The 27,639-nt window shown below is 36.6% G+C and overlaps 1 protein-coding gene across 1 annotated transcript; it reads right to left on the reverse strand.

The window, feature by feature from the left end:
• LOC146137440 (trafficking protein particle complex subunit 10-like) lies at positions 1–27,000 on the reverse strand. Its single transcript, XM_083394340.1, has 26 exons — positions 26,880–27,000; positions 26,552–26,772; positions 25,742–25,944; positions 24,590–24,785; positions 23,677–23,788; positions 22,423–22,670; positions 21,589–21,777; positions 20,670–20,807; positions 18,498–18,640; positions 17,858–17,998; positions 17,019–17,165; positions 15,621–15,819; positions 14,472–14,541; positions 13,214–13,317; positions 12,648–12,749; positions 11,721–11,924; positions 10,689–10,831; positions 9,963–10,132; positions 9,074–9,217; positions 8,131–8,741; positions 6,724–6,840; positions 5,992–6,237; positions 4,814–4,987; positions 4,293–4,440; positions 2,737–2,952; positions 1–2,417 (listed from the first exon to the last, which is right to left on the reverse strand). The coding sequence occupies exons 1-26, from the start codon at positions 26,902–26,904 to the stop codon at positions 2,263–2,265; spliced, it is 4,566 nt and encodes a 1,521-aa protein (XP_083250466.1). The 5' UTR covers positions 26,905–27,000; the 3' UTR covers positions 1–2,262.
• Positions 27,001–27,639: the final 639 nt, after the last annotated feature.

The raw sequence follows: 27,639 nt of genomic DNA on the forward strand, positions 1-27,639 counted from the left end.
CTTTATTGCAATACTGACATGACGCCAGGGGTAAGGGTAGGAACACATTGATCGGTCACGCACGGGTGCACACATACTTGTGTATATATCAAGAGGTCTCCCACACGAAGTTTTTAGGTATGCGATAGGTTTAGGATCTTGTTCGGCGGGCAAAACAAAGTATGGTTGTAGTTTGGCAAAATATTGATTACAATTAGTTGTTTTAAAACACATAGAGCATGGTAATGTTAGAAAATGTTCACGTTTTATAGGTCTTCTTTTTTAGGGTTATCGACCCTTTCCTACAACCTTTAATTGAGCTTGCGACAATCCCCTTTTAAGAATAATAGGACGTTGGTGAGATATTTGACGTCCTAGTTAGATTCAGTTAAATCAAGACGACAAGGGTTTAGCTCTGAAATACAATATTGCGAATAGTGAAAGGTGAAAAAGAAATGCAATAAAGAAAAACATAGAAGAGAAAATGTTGTTCGAAAAAGTACCTTCGCGTTACGACCGAGAAACACGATCACGATAAGAACAGAAGTCAACAGTTGGTTGAATTGTAGAGTTTTTCAAAAGTTTCTCAGATTCACAATTTGGCGAAGGCCCGGTACCGTTATCATGACAGCAAGTAGAATGAATATCGAAGCCCATACAGAAGTAGGTGGCATATTTTGAACGTTTCGTAACGTTTAAGAATCCTACTTACCTGTTTATGGCTTTAATATTCATTCTAGGCCTAACTATACAACCACCAATCATCATAGTCCGACAGCAAGTATATTGCGGTGTTGTAAATACTCACCGTTGTAGAGTGGAAAAATGTGGGACAAAAAGAAACTTATTGTCTGAAGTCACAGAATTATAACTGGCAGTCGAAAAAATAAACACAATTTATAAAAATACCAAGGTCCTCCCCTAGAATATCGATGTTTAACGATTCGCCATTTAGTTTTTTGTGTGAAAATGAACAGATAATCAAAAATCCTAAGAAAATCTACCAAAGAGTTTTGAGGTTTGGTGATTCGTCGTTAGTTGTAAAGCACATCTCCGTGTAGGCGTTATACTATCGATTGCACTTCAAGAATGACGTTGTAGACATAAATGGCAAAGAGTTCAACAAAGAGTTCGCATTTAAAAATATATTTGTTCCTGAAATATGTTGCTTATACAGATAATATAACGTTTATTATTAAGAGATTTTTAGCAAAAATCGATTCTATAAATACTTTTATTGGGTTCAGCCATTTGCTGCGATGAGTAGAACGTAGGTAGCGAGTGTTATTGTAGAACTATTGCAGCCTACCCCAACAAAATCTCGATAACACTAAAAACCCGCTAAATACTTACGAAGCTAAATGAATACCAAAGTCCTTTTAAAAATTTATTCGAAACGTTCAAAACATGCACCTTCTTGAGTATGGCCTTTGATATTCATTCTGCGTCTAACTACAACCACAAGCCATAAACTCCAAAGCTTACGATCCTATTCTCCAAATTGCTAGAAAAATTATTCGTTTTGGATCGGGCGCGTGACAAAACCTAAATTGCAGTGTTTTAAAACAACCGAAGGCAGTAAAAGCTAATCAACGATCTTCATAAACTGGGGACCATGGACCCCCTTGTGGGTACGTGAACTAGTTTTTGGGGTCCACCAAGGCCTAATTGAAATCTTGGTATAAAACAAAGTTCTTTCTAGATGTGCCGACTACTGACTAAAATGGACTATATTTCCCAAAACCTTTAGGTTTGTTTTGTGATGCAATTGTAAAAAAAAGAAAAAAACAACATATTTTAAAGATTTTTGGAAACTTTGGTTTAAATTATTAAAGAAACAACGGTGACGTGTAGTGATAAGAATGCGCAAGTCCTACTTGTTAAAGTCATTAAACAACGATTTATGGGAGAATTTAAGTGTTTTTTTAGCGTCTTGTTAAATTAGTTGGACGTATTATTTTAGGCTGTAGATTAAAGATCCTAGGTAAGTTAACCTGAACCAACTCGACAAACAATTAGGTAAAGATCTCGCAAAATCTCGGCTTTTGTGTCCTACAGTAAAATAATCGCGCTTTGGACACAAAAAACGTAAAAGAAGTCAAAATTCATTTTCCGTAAACTGTTGGGCTTTCCTATAAAGCACAAATAAAAATAAAGTCATAAATAATAACAGCAACAGCAGTAACAATATAGTAACAGTTAAGGTCGTTCGCCAAACAGCGTCAAAACAAAAGAAACCTACAAAATGACAAGCGTGATGACGTCACGACCGAATCAATGACATCACAGGGCCGAAACCTGGGGCTGGTCTTGGGGATCTTCGGGGGGGAACACTGTGACTTGGGTGGCTTGGTTGCAATGTAAGATCTCGCCTCGCTCAAAGTCGATGAGACGAGGAGGTTTAAGGACTGGGCTCTCGGTTGAACTTAAGTGCTCGTCTGACAAATAATGAAGAATGTTAGTCGAGATTTCGAGCTAAAATTGATTAAAACGTTTTGACACGAGCTTATATTATCTTCAGTTGATGTAAAAAAAAACGAAGCACCCTCAACATGTATTACTGTCGGGGTTGTATTAATCGAAATTATGTTATTTTCGGGGTTAAGTGACTTATAAATGGTGCAAGTTTTCATGGGCTGACTATCTTTTATAAGAAAACTAAATGATAATGCATTTTTTCCTATTTTTTTTCGTTTAAGAAGCACAGATTGATTAAAGTTTCAGTCAAATAAAAAAAAAATTGAAAACGAAACTTACCAAACTCGCTGGAGCGTCGCTTCATGAAGCGGTGAAGCAGAACGAAGGGCAGGTGCAGTGAACCGGAAAGCAAGGGCATGACCTCAAGCGTAGCGGTGGCTACGTGCGTTCCTAGGTCGGCATGTTTTTCGTGTCCATCGGTAATACGCGGGCCCGGCATGCTCAAAATGCCGCTGCTTTTTCCACAAACCGCCCACCGAGCTCGGGTGTCCATTACTGCGCCGGCATCGAGATAAAAAAGTGTTTTTTCAAGGGTTTGTGTTTTGAAAAGAAGGACTACACCAGGGGTGAACTCAAACATGCCGACGCGCCAATTTTTATCTTATACCTTCTTCCCGTGGCAAACTTTAGCAACTATTTCTTTCTACTATTAAAAGCGCTTTTATACAAAAAATAAAAAACAATGACAATTGGCTGTATTTTCGGGGAACTTGCGTGCCACTTTTTATTAGGTCGCGTGCCAGTGCCTCATGTTGGACACTCCTGGACTACACCAAATGTGTAATTATTATGCTAAATAATTTCGCGGGGTTATGTAGCCTTTATCTAGCATTAATCCACTATACTTAACCCAGTATGACGTCACAATACACGTGACCAATGTCCACTGACGTGTGTACAACGGCCAGGCCCCAGTATGACGTCATAATACACGTGACCAATGTCCACTGACGTGTGACCAACGGCCAGGCGAGTGGGTTTGGCGTTTTTGCGATTCTATTCTACTTCATGAAATACAGTTTGATACTAACGGCTTGAATCACCGGGTTACGTTATCGTGTGTTCTGAGATTTGTGAATATGCTCAACGAGCAATATCAACTGAGTGAAGTGACTCTGTCTGGATGAGTTTAAGGACAGGTATGTTTAGCGGCCTGCAAGGAACGCAAAGAGACTTGGGCAGCCGTCGGCCTCGCCTTACTTATCAGTGGCAAGACACCCTTAACGCTAAAAGAGTTGCCACAAAATTTTGTGAAAACATTCAAAGTCATTTGAAGTATTTTTAAAGAAATTTGTAGGTTTTTAAAGACCTAAAATAGGGTCGCTTGACCTTTTTCTTGAAATATATTTCCAAAACAAAACAGTGTAAATTGCACGGTTAATTAAACTTTTTTTAATTGTTTTTTTAACGGGACTTTTAAAACACATAACATAAACAGTACATAAAATAATTCAAAAACTTTAAAAAATAAAATAGGATTTTTAAAGACATTTTGATTTGAATTTTTCTATTTTTTTTGTACATTTTTGATTAATGTTTTGTAATATTTTTTGTACGTTTTTGATTTAATATTTCCTATGTTTTGTACGTTTTTGTTTTTTTTGTACGATTTTGATTTGAATTTTTTTTTTGTACATTTCTGATTTTGATTTTTTCTAGTTTTATTGTACGTTCTTGATTAATTTTTTTCTATTATTTCGTACGTTTTTGATTTAATTTTTTATTTCTTTATTTTTATTGCAATTTTACAAAACCCCAATATATTTTGAGTCCTAAACCAATACGCAGTGAAATTAAAACTGTAAAGATCAAAAGAACAATGACCAATTGCCAACCTTGGAACATGAGGAGCTGTTGTCCGTTGCTCGTCGTCTCGTGGCCCGGGTCGTGACGTAATCGCGTGACGTCAATGCGTAGCGACGTCATGGTGCCGCAGTGGACGGGCTGTGAGGGGTCGGTGGAACAACAGATGGAGTAGATGGGCTGTTGAGGGAATTATTCAAATTTTTTTACATTGGATTTTTTTATGGTGTTATACTTTTGTTTAATTTTACAGAAAATGAACAATTTTTTGGCGGAGGTTTAGTTAGAAATAAGTATGAAGGCCAATATTCTTAAAAACCAATAAAGTCTTGTAAGTTGTACGTTTAAAGAAAAAAAGTTTAATATTAGCTAATCAAATATTATTTAAACCAAACTTTTTAAAAAGTACGTCAATTGGTATCCTTTTAACCAAGCTATCTTAAATCGAATCCATTATTTATTATTTTAATCGCATTGCTAAATCCAAGTCGGTCCGATCTAAAACATTGACAATTATCATAAACACATGACAAAATCCACATTTTCTTCGAACCCGAACGTTTTCGACCGAGAACCGATACGTCAGCGTAGAGGTGACGTCATCAGTACTGACATCATCGACGGCCGACACGAGGTCGAGTTGCAGCTGGGCTTGGGCGAGGTGAGAGTTGAACTCGGGACCTCGGACCTTCCAGGCGAAGGTTGCCGAGCCGTGCGGGCAAACGAACTGAAAACGTGAAAAAGTGAGTAAAAATCGCGAAAACGTAAGCAAAAATCGTGAAAAAGTGTGTAAAAATCGTGAAAAAATGTGTAAAAATCGTAAAAAACTGACTAAAAATGGTAAAAAAATAAGTAAAAATCGTGAAAAAGTGAGTAAAAATCGCGAAAAAGTGAGTAAAAATCGTGAAAACGTAAGCAAAAATCGTGAAAAAGTGTGTAAAAATCGTGAAAAAATGTGTAAAAATCGTAAAAAACTGAGTAAAAATGGTAAAAAATAAGTAAAAATCGTGAAAAAGTGAGTAAGAATCGTGAAAAAGTGAGTAAGAATTGTTTTTTTATATTTTTCCAGGATTGGTCTGAATAGCATGTATATTTCAACATGTAAAACCCAGAAAACTAAAAAACTAGTTATTACATATAAATCAGGGAAAAATATAAAACTGTGAATTCATTTCGTAGATTTTGATTAATCAACCTTTCAAAAGTAGAAATTTAACTTTTAAAAGCAAAACAGCAGGTACAGCGCAAGACTTCAACAGACTAACTGAACCGTCCTGGTATGGCCGGAGGTGGTGAGTTCGAACCTCATCACAGGCTAGTTGTTGTTGTTGTTGTTTTTTTTTGCCTTCTTGTATAAAAATCTCTAATTGACCGAGAGATTCGGTTAATCTTTTAAAGGCTTCCGGTGTATTAATTACAAATTGTGACAAAACTGCTCCGAGTCCAAAACGAAAAAAAAACACAGACAGGTGTCAAAAGATAGAAAAAATAAAATATTTAAACAGACATTTGTCTCCAGATACAAAGTTTAACTTAACTTTAAGGCATCTTAGTTCCTGTTGAACATGTTTATTTATCGCCATTGGTGGCAAGGTTATCATAAAAAAGACTGTCTTTCATGCTTTTTTGTTTTCAGAGTTATTATTAATTGAACACTATTTTGGTGTTTTTTTCGTTCAAAACCTAGAACCCCAATTTAAGAAACAAACGAAATTAAAAACTTCAACTCACCGTTGAACCGGCCCTATTGAGTGACGTAACTTCCTTCACGTGACCGATGGTGACGCGCGGGTTGCGCAACGTCAGAGCCGATGACGTCACGTTGTCACACGTCACGGTTAAGAGGCGTTCCGGCGAAGGCGACTGGTCGTCTCGAGCGCTGGCGAAACTCCACGAGTAACCGAAGTCAAGAGGTCGCTTGCAGACCAGCGATGACGTCACAGTGACGTCATTGCCCCACGGGGTGGCGATCGTGATCTGGAAGGTGCAGGGGTGTTTTGGGTTTTGTTGAACTAAAAATGGGATTTGTACGACGAGTGTATCTTATATTACTATAGTTGCTAGTTAACTTTGTACGGGATTGTTACGTAACAAGTGGAAGATGCAAATTTGAATTTGGTACTTTGTATCGATATATTCGGACATACAAAATTTTTGAATGCGTAGGCCACACAGAAGTAGGTAAAGTTTTGAAGGTTTCGAATAACTCTTTATTTACTTCAACATCAATAAACAGTTATTCGAAACGTATGGGCTTTGATATTCTTACCACATTTTACTACAAGCTTCCACCATTATGCTCCATTCTTTTAATGTTACGTAGGTCTTAAGATTTTGAGGTTTTTTTAAAAAATACTTTTACGGATTTAAAAAACGAAGAAACATAATAGAACGAACTGCGCCGCGAACGAAAATAAAAATCCCGTTTTAAAGCATTTTTTTCAGTCATAAGAAGCCTCTCACATCCCAAGTCACACTGTTCTTTGCATCTTCGGGTTTTAGAGGCAAGGGTGGCAGTGATTGGTTAAAACCAGCGTCCGAACGCGACGGAGCGTGACGACAAAATCCATCACGTGGTTTCTGCAAAGATAAATATTGTATAAGTCAGTGCTTTATAGCAGCGTTCGAGAAATATATCGTACTGGTAGTAAGAAATTTCAAAGCCCATACAAAAGTAGGTTTCATTTTTAACGTTTCGCATAACTTATTGATTTTCAACATTTGAGAGTTATTCGAAACGATCAGAATGCTACCTACTTCTGTATGGGCTTTGATATTCTCACTATGTCTTACTACAACCTCCAACCATTATGCTCCGAAATATATCGTGGTGGGTTAGTCGGTTTGACTTTCACACAGTAAATGAGGTAAATTGTAAAAATAATTGCCAGACTGGCAAGATTTGTCTTCTGGTGATAAACATTTTGGGCCAAATTATTCGTTCTTTGGCCTCGTCTTCAAAGTTAGATGCTGTGTTCACGTAACTAATGTATAAACCTTGCCATAATAACAAGGAAATTTTGAGAAATATATCTTGGTGGATAAGTCGGTTTGATATCCACATATTCTTTACGACATTTATCGTTTCATCTGGTCTTTTTCAAGCTTTTGCAAGATGTTAAAAAAATCTTTCTTGTTTAAACAAATGAGAATGATGGTAAGTATTACTGTCATACTTAAAACTAGAGATAGACCGATATATCGGTTTACCGATAATATCGGCCGATATTTGGCTTCTACCGATATATCGGTATTGGTAAATGTAGGCCGATACTTTTGCCGATATTTTAGTACAAAAATATGATATAATTTTTCCTGTACAACAAACAACTTATAAATGTTTTTATGAAAAAATGTTGGTTTTAGCATCATGCCAAATTAATATGCAAAATAATAGTTTAATAATTAATAAAGGTGTATAAACTAAAACATTATTAGGATTTAATTTTCAATTTATTTAAGTTTTGAACATTTCCCAGGTATATAAAAAAATCGGTATCGGTATCGGATATCGGTTGAAATATTGTATAAAATCGGGTATCGGTCCAAAAATGGATATCGGTCGATCTCTACTTAAAACATCAATCCAAAAATAAATTTCAATAGTTTTTCTAACTTGGTGAAATAAAAGTTAGTTTTTGTGGGTAACGCAAATTAGTTTGGTAATCAGGTGGCACTACATGAAGACAAATCGAACGAGTTTTATTTGTCAATATTTCAATTCACTTTGTCTTTATATAGTGCCACCTGATTACTCTATTTTAAATTAGACAAATACGGCCATTTACAAAGATTGGTAAATTCATTTATTTTCTTGGTGTCCCATCGCATCACAAACTATGCAATCAACAACAAACGATTTAATCGCACCTTTTGTAAAACAATCGGCTCCTCGTTCTCATCGGAGCTTGACGTCACGTATGACGTCATCGACGTCACCTCTTTCGTCATCGACACGCTCAGCGAGGCGGGGGAGGGGGAGGGCGAGCGGGGAATGACGTGTTCCTTAGTGACGTCATCGTCGTCGTCCAACGTCACTTCGATCAGGTCGCCGTTGATCCGCAGGGTGGGGGTGATTATGACGTCAGGGTCCTGCGAGGGGACCGTGGGCCAGTCCTCGAAGTGGGGCTTCCCCGATTTGACGGGGTTCGGGGTCTTAGATTTGATGAATTTGTTGCGAAAGTTGTTTTTGCTTTTCTTCAGCGAGTCTTTCAGCTCTTCGAGACGACTCGTCTTCGTCTCCTGCTGCTTGGCGTCGGTTTCCACAGCAACGGCGGGCGTGACGTCACTTTCGCTCGTGACGTCACTCGTCGGCGTGCCGGTGACGTCACTGTCGAAGGAGTTGCGGCGCCGAGTGCCCCCGGTGTTGTTTGGAGGGGGAGACCCCTCCAGGATCGGGACAGGTCGGGGCTGGGCCTTGGGTGAACGCGAGAAAGTTGCAGGTGGGGCGCTGTGGGTCCGACGGTGGCGCTTGTGTGGGTCTAAAAGTGGGATAATTGTTAGGGTGGGGCGCTGTGGATCCGGCGGTGACGCTTGTGGTGGTCTAAAAGTGAGGAATTGTTAGGGTGGGGCGCTGTGGGTCCGACGGTTGCGCTTGTGTGGGTCTAAAAGTGGGGTAATTGTTAGGGTGGGGCGCTGTGGGTCTAAAAATGGGGTAAAGTATTTTACTGCCCCCCAAAAAACCCGGTGTTACCCAGGAAAAAATATGACAGGATACTACCCTTCCGGTTAAAGAAAGTATGATTCGTAAAATATTTTGATACCGATATTTTATCGTAGGGGTAAAAATACGCGCATAACCCCACAAACCCACCTGTTGTTTGTACAACTTCTTGCGCTTGGCACAAACAAGCGATCGTCAACACCGTCGTGGAGTAGAGGGCGCTAGAGGGGAGGCGGACGCGGGAATTGCCGTCAGAGGTCACTAGAGAGGGGGAAGGCGAGTCGATCACTTCACCTAGTTGAAAAAAACATTTTAAAGTTTATTTAAAGAAAGAATTTTCATTGAACAAGTTTTTCTTGATTTTCAGTGCGGTAATTTTAGCTTCGCCACACCTAATTGTCAGTGCGTCATATTTACTTCTAAGGTTTTTATATTTTTTCTGCTGTGCGCATTTTTTTTTCTGGTTTCAAAAACATTTTTGTTATTTATTTGAACAATATTAGTTTTTAAAATATGCTAATAAATGGAAATCAAACAAAGTTCACAAAGCAGACCCAAACCCGGTTTTAAAATACTAATATTTTATAAAGAATCTGACGAAACGTTCAAATATTTGTAATGCTTTAATATATATACAAGAGGGCCACTCTTTTTTATTTTAAGATTATAACATAACTTGACCCAGGACATTTTTTAAAGCGTGACTCACACTAAATCAGCTTTTCTAGCACTTTTTATTTAAAATACAGTTGCTAGAAGAGCTACAATATATATTTAATTTTTTCGTTTTTTCATATTTTGTTTCCCTCATGTAAACAAACAAAAAAATATGTTTTTCTTGATTTTATTTATGCTTCTAAATATTATTTCCTGGTAGCAACAGTTTAATATAAATATATTATGTACTCATTTTATATGTCGGGCACTTTTAGTCATTAAAATAAGTTTCACTAAAAAAATAAAAAAAAGACATAAAACAGTGATTTTGTTTGAAAACGATGGCGTACACTTTTAACAAAATATCGTTATATGTACTTACCGTTAGGTGTCACCTCAGCGCACTTGGTGACAGCCAACAACCGAACGCTAGGTGGCGGTCGCAATTCGAGGTAGCCGCGTCCGTCGCTGACGTCATCACTTTCGTCACTGATCACGCAATCGCCCGCGTTGGCGGAAACGAGAAAGTATTGCACAATGCCGCTGATTAACCTGGAAATTAAAATACAGTAAAAACAGCCAATGCAAGATACACAGTTACACACAAAGATTGACATATGTACATTGTGCAGTGTTGTTGACAGGTCATTTAATAATGACTTAAGTCCAAGCCAAGTATTTTTGTCATTAATAGTCATTTTTGTCATATTAAGTTATTATTAGAGCACGTCAATTCAAGGTCAAGTCCAAAAATTAAACGTTAAAATATTAAAATCGGTAACCTCAAAATTGGTAACTCTGGAAGTTGAGATCAAATATCTCTTAAGGTATAAGGGCGCTGGTCTGGAAACCACATTTTAGTCCAGGGGTTTATTCTGCTAAAATTATTTGCCTAATAAAAAACACTTTAATTTTAAAGTCATTTGTCCAAAACACTTAAGTCAAGTCAAGTCATTCTATTTGTTCAGAAGACTTCAGTCAAGTTAAGTCATTCGAAAACAGTGGCTTAACTGCACTTAAATCAGGTCATTGACTTAAGGCATTACAACTTTATTTAACCCTCGTTGGACAACCACTAAAGTAAATAATAATACTCGAAATATTTCACCTGTCTCCTTGCTCGAGCGTGACGTGCGGCTTAACGAAGGACACGTGGTAGCTTATGATTGGGTAGATTCGGGGAAGGACGAAGTAGGATTGGTGCAGCCGCATTCGAAACTGGTGGAGCGTGAAGCAGCCCTCAAGGTCGGTCTGCGGACGGCCAAGGTCAAAGTTAGGGAAGGATAAACGACAAAAAAGATCTCAGGTGAGTTTGAATGACTCGCATTAAATATTATCTTTGCGCTTTTTGGAAAAGTTGCTAATCATTTCTTGTTTATTCTGCTGGTTTTAGGTTGGAAATGTAAATCGGTTAATTTGAGCGTTTCTTTTACTTTTTTTTAATGTTCAACGTTACAATTCTGACTTGATGTAATTCCCGGATTTGGACCGGTGATGAAACATGCCGAAAAACTTATTTTTAAGAAAGTTGAACAAGGCTTTCTTTGCCATGTTGAAAAAAATGATTGAAGAATTTTTTTGCTATACGTTCAAAATATGCGACCAATACACTTCTATGGGTTTTAATATTGTATTAAATTTGTTACAAAAAATGTTAGTTTGAAAAATAGGTATATTTTTCATTCTTTTTTTCATTACGTCTGAATACAATATTAGTTCGTTTAAACTACCTTTACTGCGGTAGAACAAAAGAAAAATTTTAAATTAATATTTACGACAAGGGTGGGAAATTAGTTTTGACAGCTGGCGGCATTAGTAACAGAAAATGTGTTGGCGGAGCAAATCCAAAAGGGATCTAAAATACACATAAGATAAAGCGTGTTTTCTTGTCAAGAAAAGTATAAATATTTCAGTTTTGACAAGCTGGTAGTAGTAGGAATAAGTGAGGATGCCTAGCAAGTGTAATTTATAAAATAAAATAAATAATAAAATCACACAAAGGCTAATTTTTTTCAAAATTTTATAGCAAGCAAGGCGGGGGCTTGATAAAATTGTTTCAAATCCGGATTTGGCCAGTGGGCCGTATTTTACCAGGTCTGATTTAGTACACAAACAACGAAAAAGGAAAACGTTAGGTTACCTTCAGTTCAAACTTGACTTGGTTGACGCCCGGCCGCAAGGTGACGTTGTTCGTTGCCAGGCAACACTCGTAGCTCTCCATGGCAACCGAGTGCGCGTCATCGGCGTCGTTTGACGTGTCGAGCTGTGATTGGCTGCTGTCCTGACGACGTAGCAGTTCGTTGGCGTGCTTACAAACGATTCCTGACCAAGCTATTGTACCGTCCTGTGTGAAAATATGGAATTAACTCAACAAGTTTAGAAAAATAATGTTTCAGTGTTTCCAAAACATTTTTCGCGTCGATAAAATGTTTCCTATGTCGGTTTTTCTCAACCTATTTGGTCTATAACAGTTTTTCTCCTTTATCGCGGCGAACGAAATATCAAGCGTAAGTAAACAGCGAAGTCGACCGAAATGTCTTCAATGAACTTATCGCAATCTCAAAAGTTAACAAGACACATATAAGGTAATAGCATAAAAGTTCAAATTTAATTGGAATGGGCCATATCTTCGTATAGTGTTTCCGCGATTTTCTAAAGTATTGAAGAAACCTTAATTAAGACTAATCTCTTTAAATTTAGTCGGCGACCCAATCGATCTCACAGAGAACCAATTTAAGGTCACGACCCATGGGTTAAGAAACTATTGTCACTTGTAGATTTTTTTCGAGAGACGATTTTATCACAGTGATAGACCACTTACACTTCCATGGTAGCCTTCAAAATACCCGTATTTTTCTACTGTATAATTTTCTTGTAGTAGATTAGGTAAATAAACTTAAAGGACTAGTGTTAACCCAAATATAGTTAAAAATTAAAAATACTCCTTTTTAATTTTTTTATTAAAAAAATGAATATACCTCTTTTAGAGAACACTTATACAAATAGTGAGCACAAAAAGGGGTTAAAATGCACTTTTCCGGAATTAAAAGATAATAGCTGAACTTACGGGTTGTAGGTTTCTTTGTGAGGCGATGTTGTGTAACACTGGGGACAGTCGAGAGCCGCGCTGTCGCATGTGACCTTCACCTCCGTAGTTCAAGGTCACAAGCTATGAAAGGCAAATTAAATTAAATGTTAAAATAGTTTCAAGTGATGGAAAAAAAACAAATTGTTAAAACACCGACAACGCATTTTCCTAAATAAAAATTATATTTTGAAATATATTTTCTTGAGCATAATAATGTCATTGCAGATTTAGAAAACACAAAAAATCGAATTTCAAAAAACTGAAGATGCTACTCACTTGCCAAAGTGCATAAATAGTTAATTTAATATCTTGCTGTGGTGCTTCTCAAGCTTTTTAAACAAGAAAAATACTATTTTTTCAGCATTTGTAAGCAGTAACATTTGCAATAAATTAAGAAACTAATATTTCCTATTGAAGAGACGAAAAGCAAATAAAAAACTATTTTCTTGAATTTTAAATTTAGACACAAAAACATTCTCTCGTACCTGCTGCGCTTGTGCAAAAATTACCAGAAAAGTCAAAAACAAAATTTATTCTACACTTACCGGTATTTTGCCATCTTCGTTCAGTTCTGCCTCCAATGACGTCATTAACTCTTTGCTACTCGCAGTGGACGCAAGGCGCTTATGTCGAGAAAATCGTCCAGTGTCTATGAAGCGTTTATGTTAAGTGGCCGCAAAATATCTATTGCAATTAAAGTTGTCAAAATCAGGGCTGTGGAGTCGGTTAAAAGTATCCAGAGTCCGACTCCGGCTAAAAAAATAACCCGACTCCCGAGTTCGACTTCAGACATATGTGCGATTTTGTCGAGTTCAGAGCAGGCTCTGACAGGCCTTAGTCTGAAAGTTTACATCAATAAGCATAGGTGTATATTCAGCAAACCACTTATAGCGTCACTGTTTGATTCATCAACTCACCGATACAGGTTGGAAAATATTACACCGTATGCTATTCTGCTTTATAATTTACAGTAGGCGGCAATATCAGATTCATAATTTTGGCACAGGTCGAACTCGGGTTGGTTTACGTGGTCTTACTCGAGTCCCGATTCCGAATTTCCAATGCTAATATTCTATAAAGAAAATATTCCACCGTATGCTATTCTGCTTTATAATTTACAGTAGGCGGCAATATCAGATTCAAAATTTTGGCACAGGTCGAACTCGGGTTGGTTTACGTGGTCTTACTCGAGTCCCGAGTCCGACTCCAGCAAAACAAACCGACTTTATCGAGTCTGAAGCCCTGGTCAAAATATAATCAAGATATTTCGTCGTAAACCTTAATCCAGCATATTTTGTTTTAAGCCACCGGTGTCCAACAAGTGCGACCAAATACAAAATGGCACGCAAGCCCACCTAAATTCGTTAATTTGCTATTCAGCCAATTGTAAAAAAATACCTAATTTTTTATACAGTAAATTGCCATTGTTTAGTCACAATATAAAACAATCGCTGCAATCACGACAACTAACAATTACTTCTACTACTATAACATTATATTGTAATGGAGGCTAGCATTCACATAACTATAAAGTTTGGTGTGAAGAAACAAAAAGCAAAAGTCAGCTCACTGCTCACCGATGGACATTTAGATGCAGTAATGCGCACTGCTAACTACACGTTTTCATTATTTGTAAAAAACGCTTTTATTATTAGAAATAATTATACAACTAAACTTTGGCACGGGAAGAAGTTATAGGATCAAAATTGGCACGCCGGCATGTTTGAGTTGGACACCCCTGTTTTAAGGTTAAAGTGGAGTTAAAAACGCTCATAATTATACAAATTTAAAGTTTTAACTTACTCTGTGAGCTGTTGTGAGAATAGTTCCGACTCCCAATCGACTTTCGGTCTACCTCACTCTCGGTAGAAGTCTGGAAATAAAAACAACAAGTTTTGCTTGTTGACCAACGTTCGGCAACCCGTTCAAATCGCCTTCTCAGGGTGAATCACAAGCAAAATTTGTTATGTTAATTGTTGCTACCATGCATAGTATTAATCAAATTACAGCTTTTCTGGTAATTGTAATTGTTAACCAACGTTTCGGCATTTCTATGCAAGTCGCCTTTCTAACGCTCGTACGTAAAAAATTACAGTAAAGGATTTTTACACTTAACTTTTCATAAAAAAACGAGCCATTTAACACAAACTATATTTACTGGATCGCCAAGTTTCCAAAAACGCACAACCAGCTGTTACGTGTTTATCAACACCAACATTATCCCAATTTTGAACGATTCGAAAAAACGCTCTACCCTGGATAGAAACAATAAAACCCAAATTTTTAAAACCGAATGAATCGCACTTTTTAAAGGAATATATATTTCGCCTAAACTGGCATCGTCAGTTCCTAAACGTAAAGTAAAATAGCTTGATAATAAATCACAAAGCCAAAAAGGTTGAGTAAATCGACATCATCTTGATCAAGAAGTTCGTATCAAAATGTATTTATCAAGATAATGTCGATTTACTTGATTTTTTTTGGCCTTAAAATTCATTATCAAGCTACATTACAGATCCGTGCATACTGTGCTTCTCGCTTTATAACCTCTGTGAGCAAATAAACTTTTAAAGCAAAAACTAACAGCAATAATCCAGACCTTTAGATAATGACTAGGGATGTCCGAAAAACGATACCGGTGCCCGATATTTTGGACAAAAAGTATCGCGAACCGATACCAAATGACGTCATTACTATGCTTAGACGAGCAAAAAATGCTTTGATAACAAAAACGTCGAGTAGATTAAAGTAATCTTGATGAAGACGTTTCGATACTAACTTCTATCATTATCAGTTAATGAGGAAAGAAAGTCTTTATCAAGATGATGTCGATCTACTCGACCTTTTTGGCTTTGAAATTTATTATCAAGCTACATTACAGATCCGTGCATAGTCTACTAAGGTAAAATACACAATTACACATACATAGAAAAGTGCATATACATAGTATACCCTGGATAGAAATGACGACATGCTAACGGTGTCGGGTATGTTGTGCGGGTCGGGGCCACTTTCAGGTTCCAGGTGTTCCAGGGCGACCTGGAGGCTCTGGAAGGTCACTGGCACCGGTGCTAAGCAGTCTACGCTCACCACTAAGTGGTGTTTCGAGTTGAGGCGAAAACTGGTTTGAGCCGGAATAAACTGGACCGAACTGGCGAACAAAAAAATGCGGATTTGAATCATAACAAACTGAATGGCGATGAGATAATTATTCAGTGTTGTAAACATGTCATTTTATAATGAATTATGTCTAACTCAAGTCATATGTAAAACAACTTACGACCAAGTCTTTCTGAATAAATAACAAGCCAAGTCCCAGTCAAGTCAAAATTAAAGCAAGTCAATTCAACGTCAAGTCCTTGTCATAAAAATTAAACGTTAAGCTAGTAAAATTGGGTAAACTCGTCCGAAGGGGCAATACAATAAGTAAAAAATACCAAAAACGCAATATACGGCAAGCAAATAGTTTTATGTGCAAATATTAGGATAAATAAACCAATTTTACGAAAAAAAGCTGAATGAAGACACATACAAACCAAGTTATTTGTCTAAATAAGTCAAGTCATTTACCTAAAAGACTTAAGTCGAGTCATTTTACCAAAATTAAAAAAAAAAAAACATTGATAAGTTATTGATACTTGACATTTTATTTCGACACCCATAAGCGATATTTAAAAAAATACCGATAAACGATATTTTTAAACTCTTTTCAGAGCACCACGTAAAACCGGAGGGATGGTGGATCCAGGATTTTTTTTTGGTTGAGTCATGCAACTTGTTAAATACAATTAATCTTATAACACCCGTTGGTCCCGAGCGTGGTGCGCAAATATGCAGCTAAAATAAAAAAAAAAATGCGATAATTTGTTTTAAATTGGCAAAATTTCAATTTACTTAAGATTTCTGATAATTTTATTTCGATAACCAATAGTTTGGACAAAAACTATCGCGATCCGATATTTCATTAAAGTTTCCTGTGAAGTTTCGACGGTCAATGCGTGTTAAAAGCTTGGTCTGTTTTTTTTATCATAAAGCCGCGGGTATTTTCGGTCCTTTATCCATGAGGGGAATGTTTTGAAAGGTTTTAGAAATCCATGTTAATCCAGGTAAGCACGTAAAGTGGTCTCCTGGTTTCGTATGGGGATTTTTTTAACACATGGAAGTTTTTAGTACTCGGGAAACCAGTTTTTGAATAAGACGCTAAATTGGAAAGAAAAAAGCGAAAGCGTGATTTTTAATAAAGCAGTTACAACTAACTTAAAACGACTTCTGTATGTGTGACTAAAAATAAACTCATCGTAGATAATATGTTATAAAAGTAAAAATTACTTTGGAACTTTCTGAACTTACGTAACAGTGGCCAGGGGCCGAATGTCCAGCGCCAGGTGACCATCTCCGAGGTCAGTGGCCAGCGACTTAAACTCGTCGCAGTAAAAAGATCTCTCTTGTTGGGTTAGCAGTTTGTCGCACATGAGAGAGTAGCACAAGCGCAGGTACCTGGCGAGAAATACACAAGATTAGGTATGTGTTGGAACACATAAAAATACCTACAAGGCAACAATATTTAAACAGAAAAATCTATAATACCATTGCGTTAAGATCAAATATACAGAAGATCTACATTCTAAATCGCTTGAAAAGACGTAAACCTGTCGTGATACGCCTAAATTCTTTGGAATAATGCCTAAATACTCAAAATCACGCCTGAAACTGTACGTAAAGGTTATGTTACGATCGAGGGCTGTCGGTCTGGCATCGGCCGTTTAGTAGTCGACGTTTGGGCGAATTTTTTGCTGTTTGGGGATAATGGGGGGCAATGGTAGGGGTTAGAAACTGGGTTAGGGTAGAAATTATTAGGGAAGTTAGTGATGTACCTAGGGCCTAGAAAATAAGCCTGATTCTCACTATTTAGGTCTTACTATTAAGAATTAGACAAACACAGCCATTTACAGCGATTAGTTTTTTTGTAAAGGTAAACTTTACACACAAGGAGGAGGGTTACATTTACTGGTTCATGCTTTCATAGAAATTAGTGAATATGGGTAGTTCTAATACCTTTGTTAAAGCCCACAAGAAAAAAAAATAACACGATTTTTAATGCAGCAACGCGCTAGCTATTTGTTGACAATTTCTCAGGAAAGAACCAAAGCCTAAACTAATATATCAGAATAAATCCAATCCCCGCTTACTTTTTAATGTTAATCATCTTCTTGTAGCATTTGGCCAGCATCTTCGTAGCTCTGGTGTTAAGAAGATTCCAGCCATCGTTGGAGTACATTCGAACCGTCTCCACCAAGTAGTTCTCGGCCTGGTTGGGCTCTTCAAGTTTGCTAATGAAGATAATGTAATGGTGAAATAAGCTATTGCTGCCAGGCATAATATATAACGGAGTGTTGCTCTTCCAGCAGTATTTTTGAACGTTTCTATACTGCTGGAAGAGCAACACTCCGTTATAATATAATGGTGTTTGGGAGCATATTGGTTGGAAGTTGTAGCAAAAACTCTGGGAAAATTGACAGCATTCAGATAAAGCGCAGCGACTGTTTTGGTAATTCCATCAGGCACCTTCTTATCCGTTCTTGTTTTTTAATGATTGTTTTCCATCTTTTAGTTACGTTCAGTGTTTTTTTAAGGTGTTTTGGCGGACCGAAACAGTCCGCCAATTTTCTCCAGCGGTTTCCCAAATTTTGGACTTGCAACTTTTTGGTATTTAAATGAAACACTTGCGGTCTCTTAAAACTACTTAGCGGTCACCCAAACCAAACCTTAAAAAAAACCTTGGTTACGTTTATTTCTTTTAAACACGAAAAAAAATTGAGTTGTACGTACAGGTGGAAGCTTGCCATGTCGCTGCCGATAGATCGCACGGATCTAAAGTGGCCCATGTGCTTGAAAGTGCCCATCGCCAGCTCCGAGAGTTCAAAATACTGGCTCTGGAAGTTGGCTTTCGAAGACAGGGCCTCTCGAAGCACCTTGAATGCACCACAATAAGAACAGGTTTAGGTGGACGTTAATATTGTAGAACTTCACAAGGTTGTGTCTTTATAAAATTGAAAGCAGTTTCCAGTATGGGGCATAATGGTTGAAAGTCGTAATAAGAATACCAAAGCCCATACAGAAATAGACAGCATTTTGAACGTTTTGAATAAACCTTTCGGTTGAAAATGAGTAGATTGACATCATCTTGATTAAGATTAAGACGTTTCAATACAAGCTTGTATCAATTCTCCAGTTAATGTCAGGGGCGTATCCAGAAATCTAAAAAGGGGGGGTCCCGAATTTTCAACTTCGGGAATTCCCCGTTTTTCCGTCTGACGTTAATGACGTCATCAAATAGTGACAGATATGACGTCATAAAACAGCGATTGTAATGACGTCATAAATAATAAAAAAAATCATCAGAAACAGCCAATTAACGTCCAGCAAAAGCAAACTTTTAGACGCAAAACACGTCGCCGACAATCCTGCCAGGCGCCAACTGCGAAACCGCTTAGTGCGCAATCGTTAACTTTAGGAGAAATATATGTGATCGATTTTGGTAAATCCATTTACGGGACTACGCTAAATTAAAAGCGCGTCTTTCGCCAACTGCAATACTAAACGAAGATCGCTTTTGCCCGGTGTTATTTGATTAGCGCAACATCTGCAAAAACGCCACTTCAATAGTTAGTCTAGTTCAGTTTTTTAACCTTTTTAAGTTAGTGTACACCTGGCGAGCGAAGCGAGCGCGATTTTTTTTGGGGGAAAACGGCATTTTTTAAAATTTCTTGCAAGTTTTTATTACATTGTCGAAAATGAAAATAAAAGCAATGTTAAAAAATATGTGTCCTATATTTTTGAATACGTTTTCCGTTTGTCCGCGACGCACTTGGCCACGGCGCAACGATAGAGAAGCGCTAATCTAGTTCAATAGACAGCATCAAAACGTGAAAAAAAAATTCGCGCGAAGCGCGAAAATTTTTCGCACTTTTAAAATACTCAAAAAGTATTTAAAATGGACTCGTGTATAGTTTGTCGTAGAGGCAGCGGGCCCGATGAATTACAGAGACCGCTTGATTGACTGTTATTAATTGTCGAACACACACTTGTTGATCAGCCAACCCGAACGAATAACGAAAGGCGAAAGAGAAAAATATCCTGCGTTTACGGTCGACAAAACAAGAAACGAAAAAGGCGTTTTGCGTTTGATTTTGGTGTCGCATTAGCAAGACGTGTGACCCAATTACACTGAAAAAAACACGCAGCTTCGGACGGTGAGGTAAACCCTGACTAAAACGAACAAAAAACGTTAATGTCACTTCCGAAAAGGGGGGGGGTCCGAACCCCCAACCCCCCCCCCCCCCCCCTGGATACGCCACTGGTTAATGTGTATAATGTTTCTTCATTACACCAACTGAAGACGATACAAGTTAGTATCGAAATCTTAATCCTGATGAGCAGTGTTTTTTTAAGGTGTTAAACGGTTCCCAAATTTTGGACAACTTTTTGGAATTTAAATGAAACACTTGCGGTCCCTTAAAACTACTTAGCGGTCACCCAAACCAAACCTTAAAAAAAAACCTGCTGATGAGATCCATGCATAGTGTACCCAAATTAATATTTCATAACCTAAATTACAAGTAAAAAATATATTTTTTTTTTAACTTGAATCACAGAATTGCAATAAAAAGAAAGTGATACCTCCAAAATAAAGTGCTCATGAAAACATTAAACTAGGATTAATTTATAGTAGTACTGTATAACTTAATGAAGAGTAAATTCTACAATCAACAAATTTACAACAAAATAGGCATGTAATCCGTGATACAAAAAGTGCAATTTATTTTAGAGCATACAGTTAAATTCAAAAAGAAATTTATATGTCAAACGAAAATTGATAAAAACATGATATTTTCAACATAGCCTTATACTTAAAAAAAGACCACAAAGTCGCAATAAAGAGAAGTTCATAACCTCAAAAAGCAAAGTGCTTATAAAAACGTGAAATTATTATCAACTTACCAGGGCAGGTGGGGTGGCCAGGTCACCCCTCTCTTCACCCTCACCCATACCGGCGAGGAGGTCGACCACAATCTGGAGGTGCCTCGATGTGGTATCAGTTCCGGGGATTAACCCACAAAGCTCACCGAGAGCATATAGCTGTACATAAAGAGAAAATAGCTTTGTATAAACTATAAGAGGAAATATTAGATGCATTGAATGTGATTGTATTAACTGTTACTTTTGACATGGAAATAATAGAGGGAATAAGTATTGACTGTTATTTTTATTTCAACCTACTAATATAAATGCTAATCTTTTGAGTGGCATAAACTAACTTTATAACAGCCAATTTTATAAGCAATCATTTTGCATATAAAAATAGACAATGAGTTTAAGGTTTGTTTTGTTAAACTAAACATAAAAATCAAGGACTAAAAATAGCTGTACACAAAAAAGAAAAAAACTTGTTTAAATGTTTAACACGATAGTGGAAATAATGGAAAATAAGACAGGGAAACAATGAAAAAAAATATATTGACTGTGAATCTATTAACTGTTACTTTTATCTGAACCTACTACTATAAATGGTAGTATTTTTAGTGGTATAACCTGAATTTCCAAAAAAATAATAATAAAAGCAATCTACATATTTTGCAAGTAAAAATTAAGTAACTGCGTTTATGGTTTATTTTGTTAAAACAAAAAAGAAAGGACTCAAAAAAATTGCTAACTGTGACATTTAACCAGGCGTATATTTCAATATTAAGGAATTCGTTTAAAATAATTCATATTAGTAAATTTAATATTCACCTTAATTCTTGGTCATGTTTTGATGTATTTCATCATAATTTTATTCAGGCCTCTATTTTACTAATAAACACTTTCTTTCCAAAAAAAAGTTGGTAAATTTAACTGTAAAAAACAGATAAATAATCACCTTAATTCTTGCCATGTTCCATAGACTTGCATTCTCCAGCACCAACTGTTCCTTGTCCATGTCACAGTCGGACACTTCAGGGGTCTTTTGCGACCCGTTCTGCTTTCCCACCTGGCGCCGCAGGGCACCGACCAATTCCAGGCAGCACATGAATATCCAGCAGTCGATGGCACCGGGTGGAACCGAGATCTGTAATGATCGGCAAAGGAATTGTGGGTATTAACCAAGCTAAGTAAGGATAAACAGTAATATTGGAATAAAAAATAAAAAAAGTAACTATATTCAAGACTTTGTAATGGTTGGAGGTTGTAGTGTGACGTAATAAGAATATCAAAGCCCATACAGAAGAAATATTCAAAACATTCAAAATGATACCTACTTCTGTATGGACTTTGATATTCTTATTATGTATATTCAAGACAATTTCTTGAAAAAGAGTTGTTGAATATTTTAACATTTATTTAGAAAAAACATCTATGAAAACAAAAATTTGTGAAATAAAGTAAAAGAAGCTTAATAAAACACTAGCTATAATATTTATTTTTGTTTTGGGTCAACATTAAAAGAGAACTTACATATTGTATTGTTTTTAATTAAAGGAAATCTAAACTTAGAATAGAAAGGCTGCAAACAATTCGCTTTAAAAACTCTGAGTTTTCATTTGAGAGCCAAGCTAACAAAATAAAATTGTGCGTTTAAGCACAAGAAACAAAGCCTTCATAGCATCATCATACTAAAAAATATCATGGGGATTTATAGTAAACTGAAGTAAAAAAAACAACACTCCCAGTCAATGAGTCGACCTTTGACCAACGATGAATATAAACAAATAACCTCTAGAATTCCAATCTCCGTTGAAATTGAGTGAAGAAAGAAGTGCATCCTTTGCGTAATTTCCAGCAGTTTTCCCATTTCGAAGAGCAGACGGCAGAGTCGTGTGAAGAGGTAGTTTCGGATGTCGATAATCGAGGCCGTGCCATCGAGAATCGTCTGCCTAGCGTCGCCGTCGATTTGTTTCCATAGCAAGAGGGAGTGCCAATGGGTGATCGGCTGACTGAAGCGCGACAACCAATGAGCCGTGTCTAAAAACATTGAAATACCTTTTTGTTGTTGTTGGGTACGCTATGCAGTATGCAGGATCTGTATGTAACATGATAAATATTATCTTTAGTTAATGTGAATGAGAAGTAAATCAAAGCATCACTTATAAAAGGTGGGCTATTTTTGAGTTTTTCTGAGAAGTATTTTTTTGTGACAATAAGAAAATTTAGACAAGGCAATTTGTTTTGGCTATTAGTTTGAAAATTGTCAGAAAAGTCTAATGAGACTTATGTTGTAATTGTTATAAAAATGTTTAAATAAACCGTGAACATATAATATTTCAATACCCAATGAGCAGTATTTAAAGAAATTCAATTATAATGGGTTTTCGAACAACACGATTAAAGAAAAAAAAAAAACATTTTTAAAAAAATTTGAGGAATTAGTGTGCTGCAAGACAAGGTCTTACAACGTTTCTAAAAAATTGTTGTGAAAATGTTTGAAAATTTAAACATAACTATAGCCAATAAACAGAATTAAAATAAAATTAATTTTTATATATTTCTGATCTGCATGATTTGTAACAACAGATTAATTTTAGGTTTTATCTTAAAAAACTTTCTAACATTGCTTTAAAGATGATTAAGAAACATAGAACCTCAAAATTTGAGAGGAAAATAATAACAACATAAATCTTATGTCCTAAAAAATAAAACCACAAGATGTACTCTGTGCTTATCCAAGGCTCATTGTTCCCAATATGGCAATAAATCAAAAAGACTAAAGGCAAGCATTGGCATATGGTTGTCCGACTCGCTCCCCTCTGTACCTGTGTAGCTCAGTTGGCAGGTTGGCAGTCCCGATATGGCCGGAGGTCGTGAGTTCGAACCTCAACACTGGCTAGTTGTGCTTCTAGCCTGGCTTGCTTGCATCATTGATGGACAGATTCGGTGAGTCTGATATGGCTTACGGCCAATGGGCCCTAAGTTACCAACTTGTATAGAGGCTGATAAATTTAAAACTGGGTAAAAAAGGCTGACAGCCTACCTCCTGCATTCGCATTAAGAACGTACTGGGTGAACATTGCGTCTAACTCGTCATATTGCACCAAGGCAGGAAAATACATTCCCAGCATCTCGTACATGAATGCCATCTCCTCCTAAAACAACAAGAGTCAAAACGTAGTAATATTTAGCATCAAAAACAACATTCAACATTTATTTTATTTTATTGATATATTAGTTTATTTCTGTATCTTTCAACATTGTTTTTTTTTCTTCATGTATACTAAAATATTAAAAAGGACAAAAAGTTTTGCACCTATAGCAGAGGCGGGCAACATACGGCCGGGATTTTGAGCGGCCAGCAGACATTTTCCGGCCTTAAATGATATTGTGGCCTGCGGCCACATTTTGCCACATTTCGCTACTAAAATCATTTCACTTATGATGCGTTTAGTAGCGAAATATTGTTATCTTATAACATTAAATTCCAAACAAACTGCTTTTCGGTTTACTAAGTTTTGCACTTAGTAGTTTATTCTTCAAGTCGGGAAGTAATCAGTATGTTTAATGTGCAATGAAAGTGTGGCCGTGAAGAGTACAACATTAGCCGCCATTATGCGACAAAACATGCAAGATTTGGCAGTACTTAATCCGGCCCGGCAAGTACTTCATTTTCCCATATCTGGCCCGCAAACCGGAAAAGTTGCCTGCCCCTGACCTATACTGTAGTTGCAATAATATTGACCCGAAGACTGCCTCCGAATAGGTGGTCAAAATGTTAGCACTTTTAATAAAATTTTGAATTTTACAATAGTAAGAAGAACCTTTTAAAATTTCCCGATTGATAGTAGTTTAAAAAAAATATTTTAAATTAATTAAATTTTAATATAATTTGGCTTGTTCTATATCATATATACTGGTGTGTGTTTTGTATAATTAATGTTTAAAACAATCACCTGAAGAAGAAAGTAGGTGCAGAAATCCCACGACTTTTCATTTCTGCGTTCTCTCTCGGCTCGCACTTTGTCCTCGTACTTGGAAACGACCAACTCCATGCAGCGAACAGTCATGTTGGCGACCTTTGAACCCAAGGAGGCCCAAGATTCCTGGCTTTTAGTCGATTCTTTGTTTGGCTCATGTAAGATGTGCAACCTGCAAACGAGATTTATATGTTTAGTACTGAAAAAGAATATCACATCCACAAATTGTGTGAAAGCAATATGATCAATGTTTATATTCAACATTAAACTGTTAACAACACCAGAATTTTAAAAATCTACAACAGATTAACCTAATTTGTCGACCAAGATGCAAGCAGGACAGGCTAAAAAAACAACTAGCCTGTGGTGAGGTTTGAACTCACAACCTTGGCCATACTGAAACTTCGCTTTACCAACTAAGCTAGAGGGGAGCATGTTGAGAAACAACCATGACACCATTGCTTGCTAAGTCATTATTGTTGATCTACAAATGACTTCAGAAGGGCTACATCACAGTGTTTGTACACATATGTGTATGTATCATTCATTGACTTGATATGATACTGTAGATCCCCTTCAAAGTTATGAAGTTGTTTATACTAACAAGATGTTGCAAGCAATGGTTTTATGGTTGTCTGCTTACAACATTCTATACTTTTTGTATAACATCAGGGTGGTCAAAATTTGCTGACATCTGGGACCACTCAATTGTAGATTACTTTTCAAAGGCCACACACAATAGGATATTAAATTGTGTTCTCACATTTGCGTAATTTTGCTAAAATTTATTTATTTATTATTGTAGATTTCTGAGATTCTGGTCATGGGTTGTACAGAAACCCTGTGTAGTATCTCAAAATTGTGCATGAGTTTGAAGATCGTTAAATTAAACAATGTTATTTGACCACTGATTATATTGCCATTGGTCACAGAAGCTGTGTTTAGACCACCCTGATATTTACTACAAAAATCTGTTGTTTATTACAACGCACATAACATGTATGACAAGTGTTTACAGCAAACATATATAAAGGTTTGAATCAGCACTTTATAATTTAATTTTGTGTTGCCAAAAAATAAAACTTTGTTCATACAAAATGAAAATCACAACTTTGTCAAATCTCTTACCTATCTGGAGATTTTGAGCAGAAATCAGTCTTTATTTTGTCGGGAATCGATGCGCGTGGCAGGGCAATCTTTGCTTTGGTTAGTCTTGACAGAATGTCGCCGGACACGACAACAATAATCCACTCGATGTCCTGGTGGCTTTTGAGCATATTCAGCCAGGAAGAGATTTCACTGCGTATCGTGGCTCGGTACTGGTCAACATCCTGGGAAAAAACAAACAAAACGTGATGTCAAACTGAATGCAAAAAAAGTAAGTAGATGCCCAAACTTTCAAAGACATTTGCATGGATAAAATCTTAATTGACAGGTTTTTTTTTAGAGAATTTATTTCAGTTCTTTAGACATTGTAACTCTAAATTAGACATGCACCATCGAACTCGCTTAAATGTTTAATAAAATTAGTGGTTATCTAAGTTTTACAGTGCTTACAAACGGTTCATTTTACCTAGTAAAGTACCACATAAAAGGTTGTTCAATAAAGTGGTATAGCTAATTGTGACTTACATTTGGTTTCCATAATCGTAGTTGCTTGCATTTAAGTTATTGTACTAACTTTTGATATTTTTGAGCACATGTATAGCATTTAAAAACACATTTAAAATGTATACTGTAAGCCTTTGCAGACTAACCAAATCTGTACGGTAGATCAATGATACAAGCAAGGCAGGCTAGAAAAGCAACTAGCCTGCAGTGAGGTTCAAATTCATGACCTCTGACCATACTGGGACCTGCCCTCTACCAACTGATTTGTTGAACACATATGTGTGAGTGTCTTTCACGTTTAAAATGTTAAGCTTTTTAGACACTTACACTACAATCCGTCATAAAAATATGGAAGTACGGCCTTGTCATGAGATCGTTTCTTTCCAGAAGTGCAGAAGTTAGGGGAAGAATTTTGACGCGCAGCTTAAACTTGTGACTGGCCCGACCGTACGTTCTTCGCCACTCTACCGTCTGGTTACTTAGAGCTTCACCCAGGCGCGTCGATAGAGTTAGAAATAGATTCTCATCACCCAATTCCGAAAAGGAATCTAACAAATGTAGGGTAACAAATAATCGGTTTATAGATATAACAAATTCTAAAAAATAAACAAAACTAAGATAACTCTTTAGATTACATAGGTTATTTGTCACTCACATGTTAGAGTTGGCTTTCTTTCCATTGCAGTTTGTGTTTTGTTTCACGATAATTTCATAATGAAAATTGAATAGCAGAGTTGGAAAACACCAGTCGATGATTGATAAATGTTCACATTATAAATATTGCAATACAAGTTCTAACACTTTAGGGGCAATAAAGAAAATTAATTACATTATAGATAAACATTACAAATGTATTGACTGCTTTATCAAATAGACAGTTGGCAGCCAGTCTGCATTTCAGGTCAGTTTACGACATGATGTCAGATGTACAGATTCAAAGTTTGAAACAGTATATCAGGTGCAGGCTTTTACAAAATTTTAGTGATAACAGCTTTGGGCGCTGGTCTACAATCCTACCGCATTTTTGTCCGGGCGGGTCAAGTATCATTATCATATTTATTCTCCCATATTTATTTCTTCCTTGCAATTTCAACTTTGACAACGTTTTGTACCATTGTCATTTCGGCGAAATAATTTTTTACGCTTTTTTTCACACTTTTACGAACCGCTTACCATAAATTCATTATCTTTTGCTGAACTCATACAAAACTGATTTATAAATGATGATTTGCCTTAATTATCATCAACACATTTAGATTGTCACAACAACAACACATTTTTAAAATATATCTGTTAAAATCTTTGTTTTAGAATAAATTTTAAACAATTTGCACACATCCAAAAGTTCTAAAAAATACAATGCAACAACAATAAAGTTTGCCTACCAAGCATTAGTCTCCTACTCTGGCCATCAG

The sequence above is a fragment of the Ascidiella aspersa genome, chromosome 7 (assembly GCF_963924565.1).
Source record: "Ascidiella aspersa chromosome 7, kaAscAspe10.2, whole genome shotgun sequence".
Lineage (NCBI taxonomy): Eukaryota > Metazoa > Chordata > Ascidiacea > Phlebobranchia > Ascidiidae > Ascidiella > Ascidiella aspersa.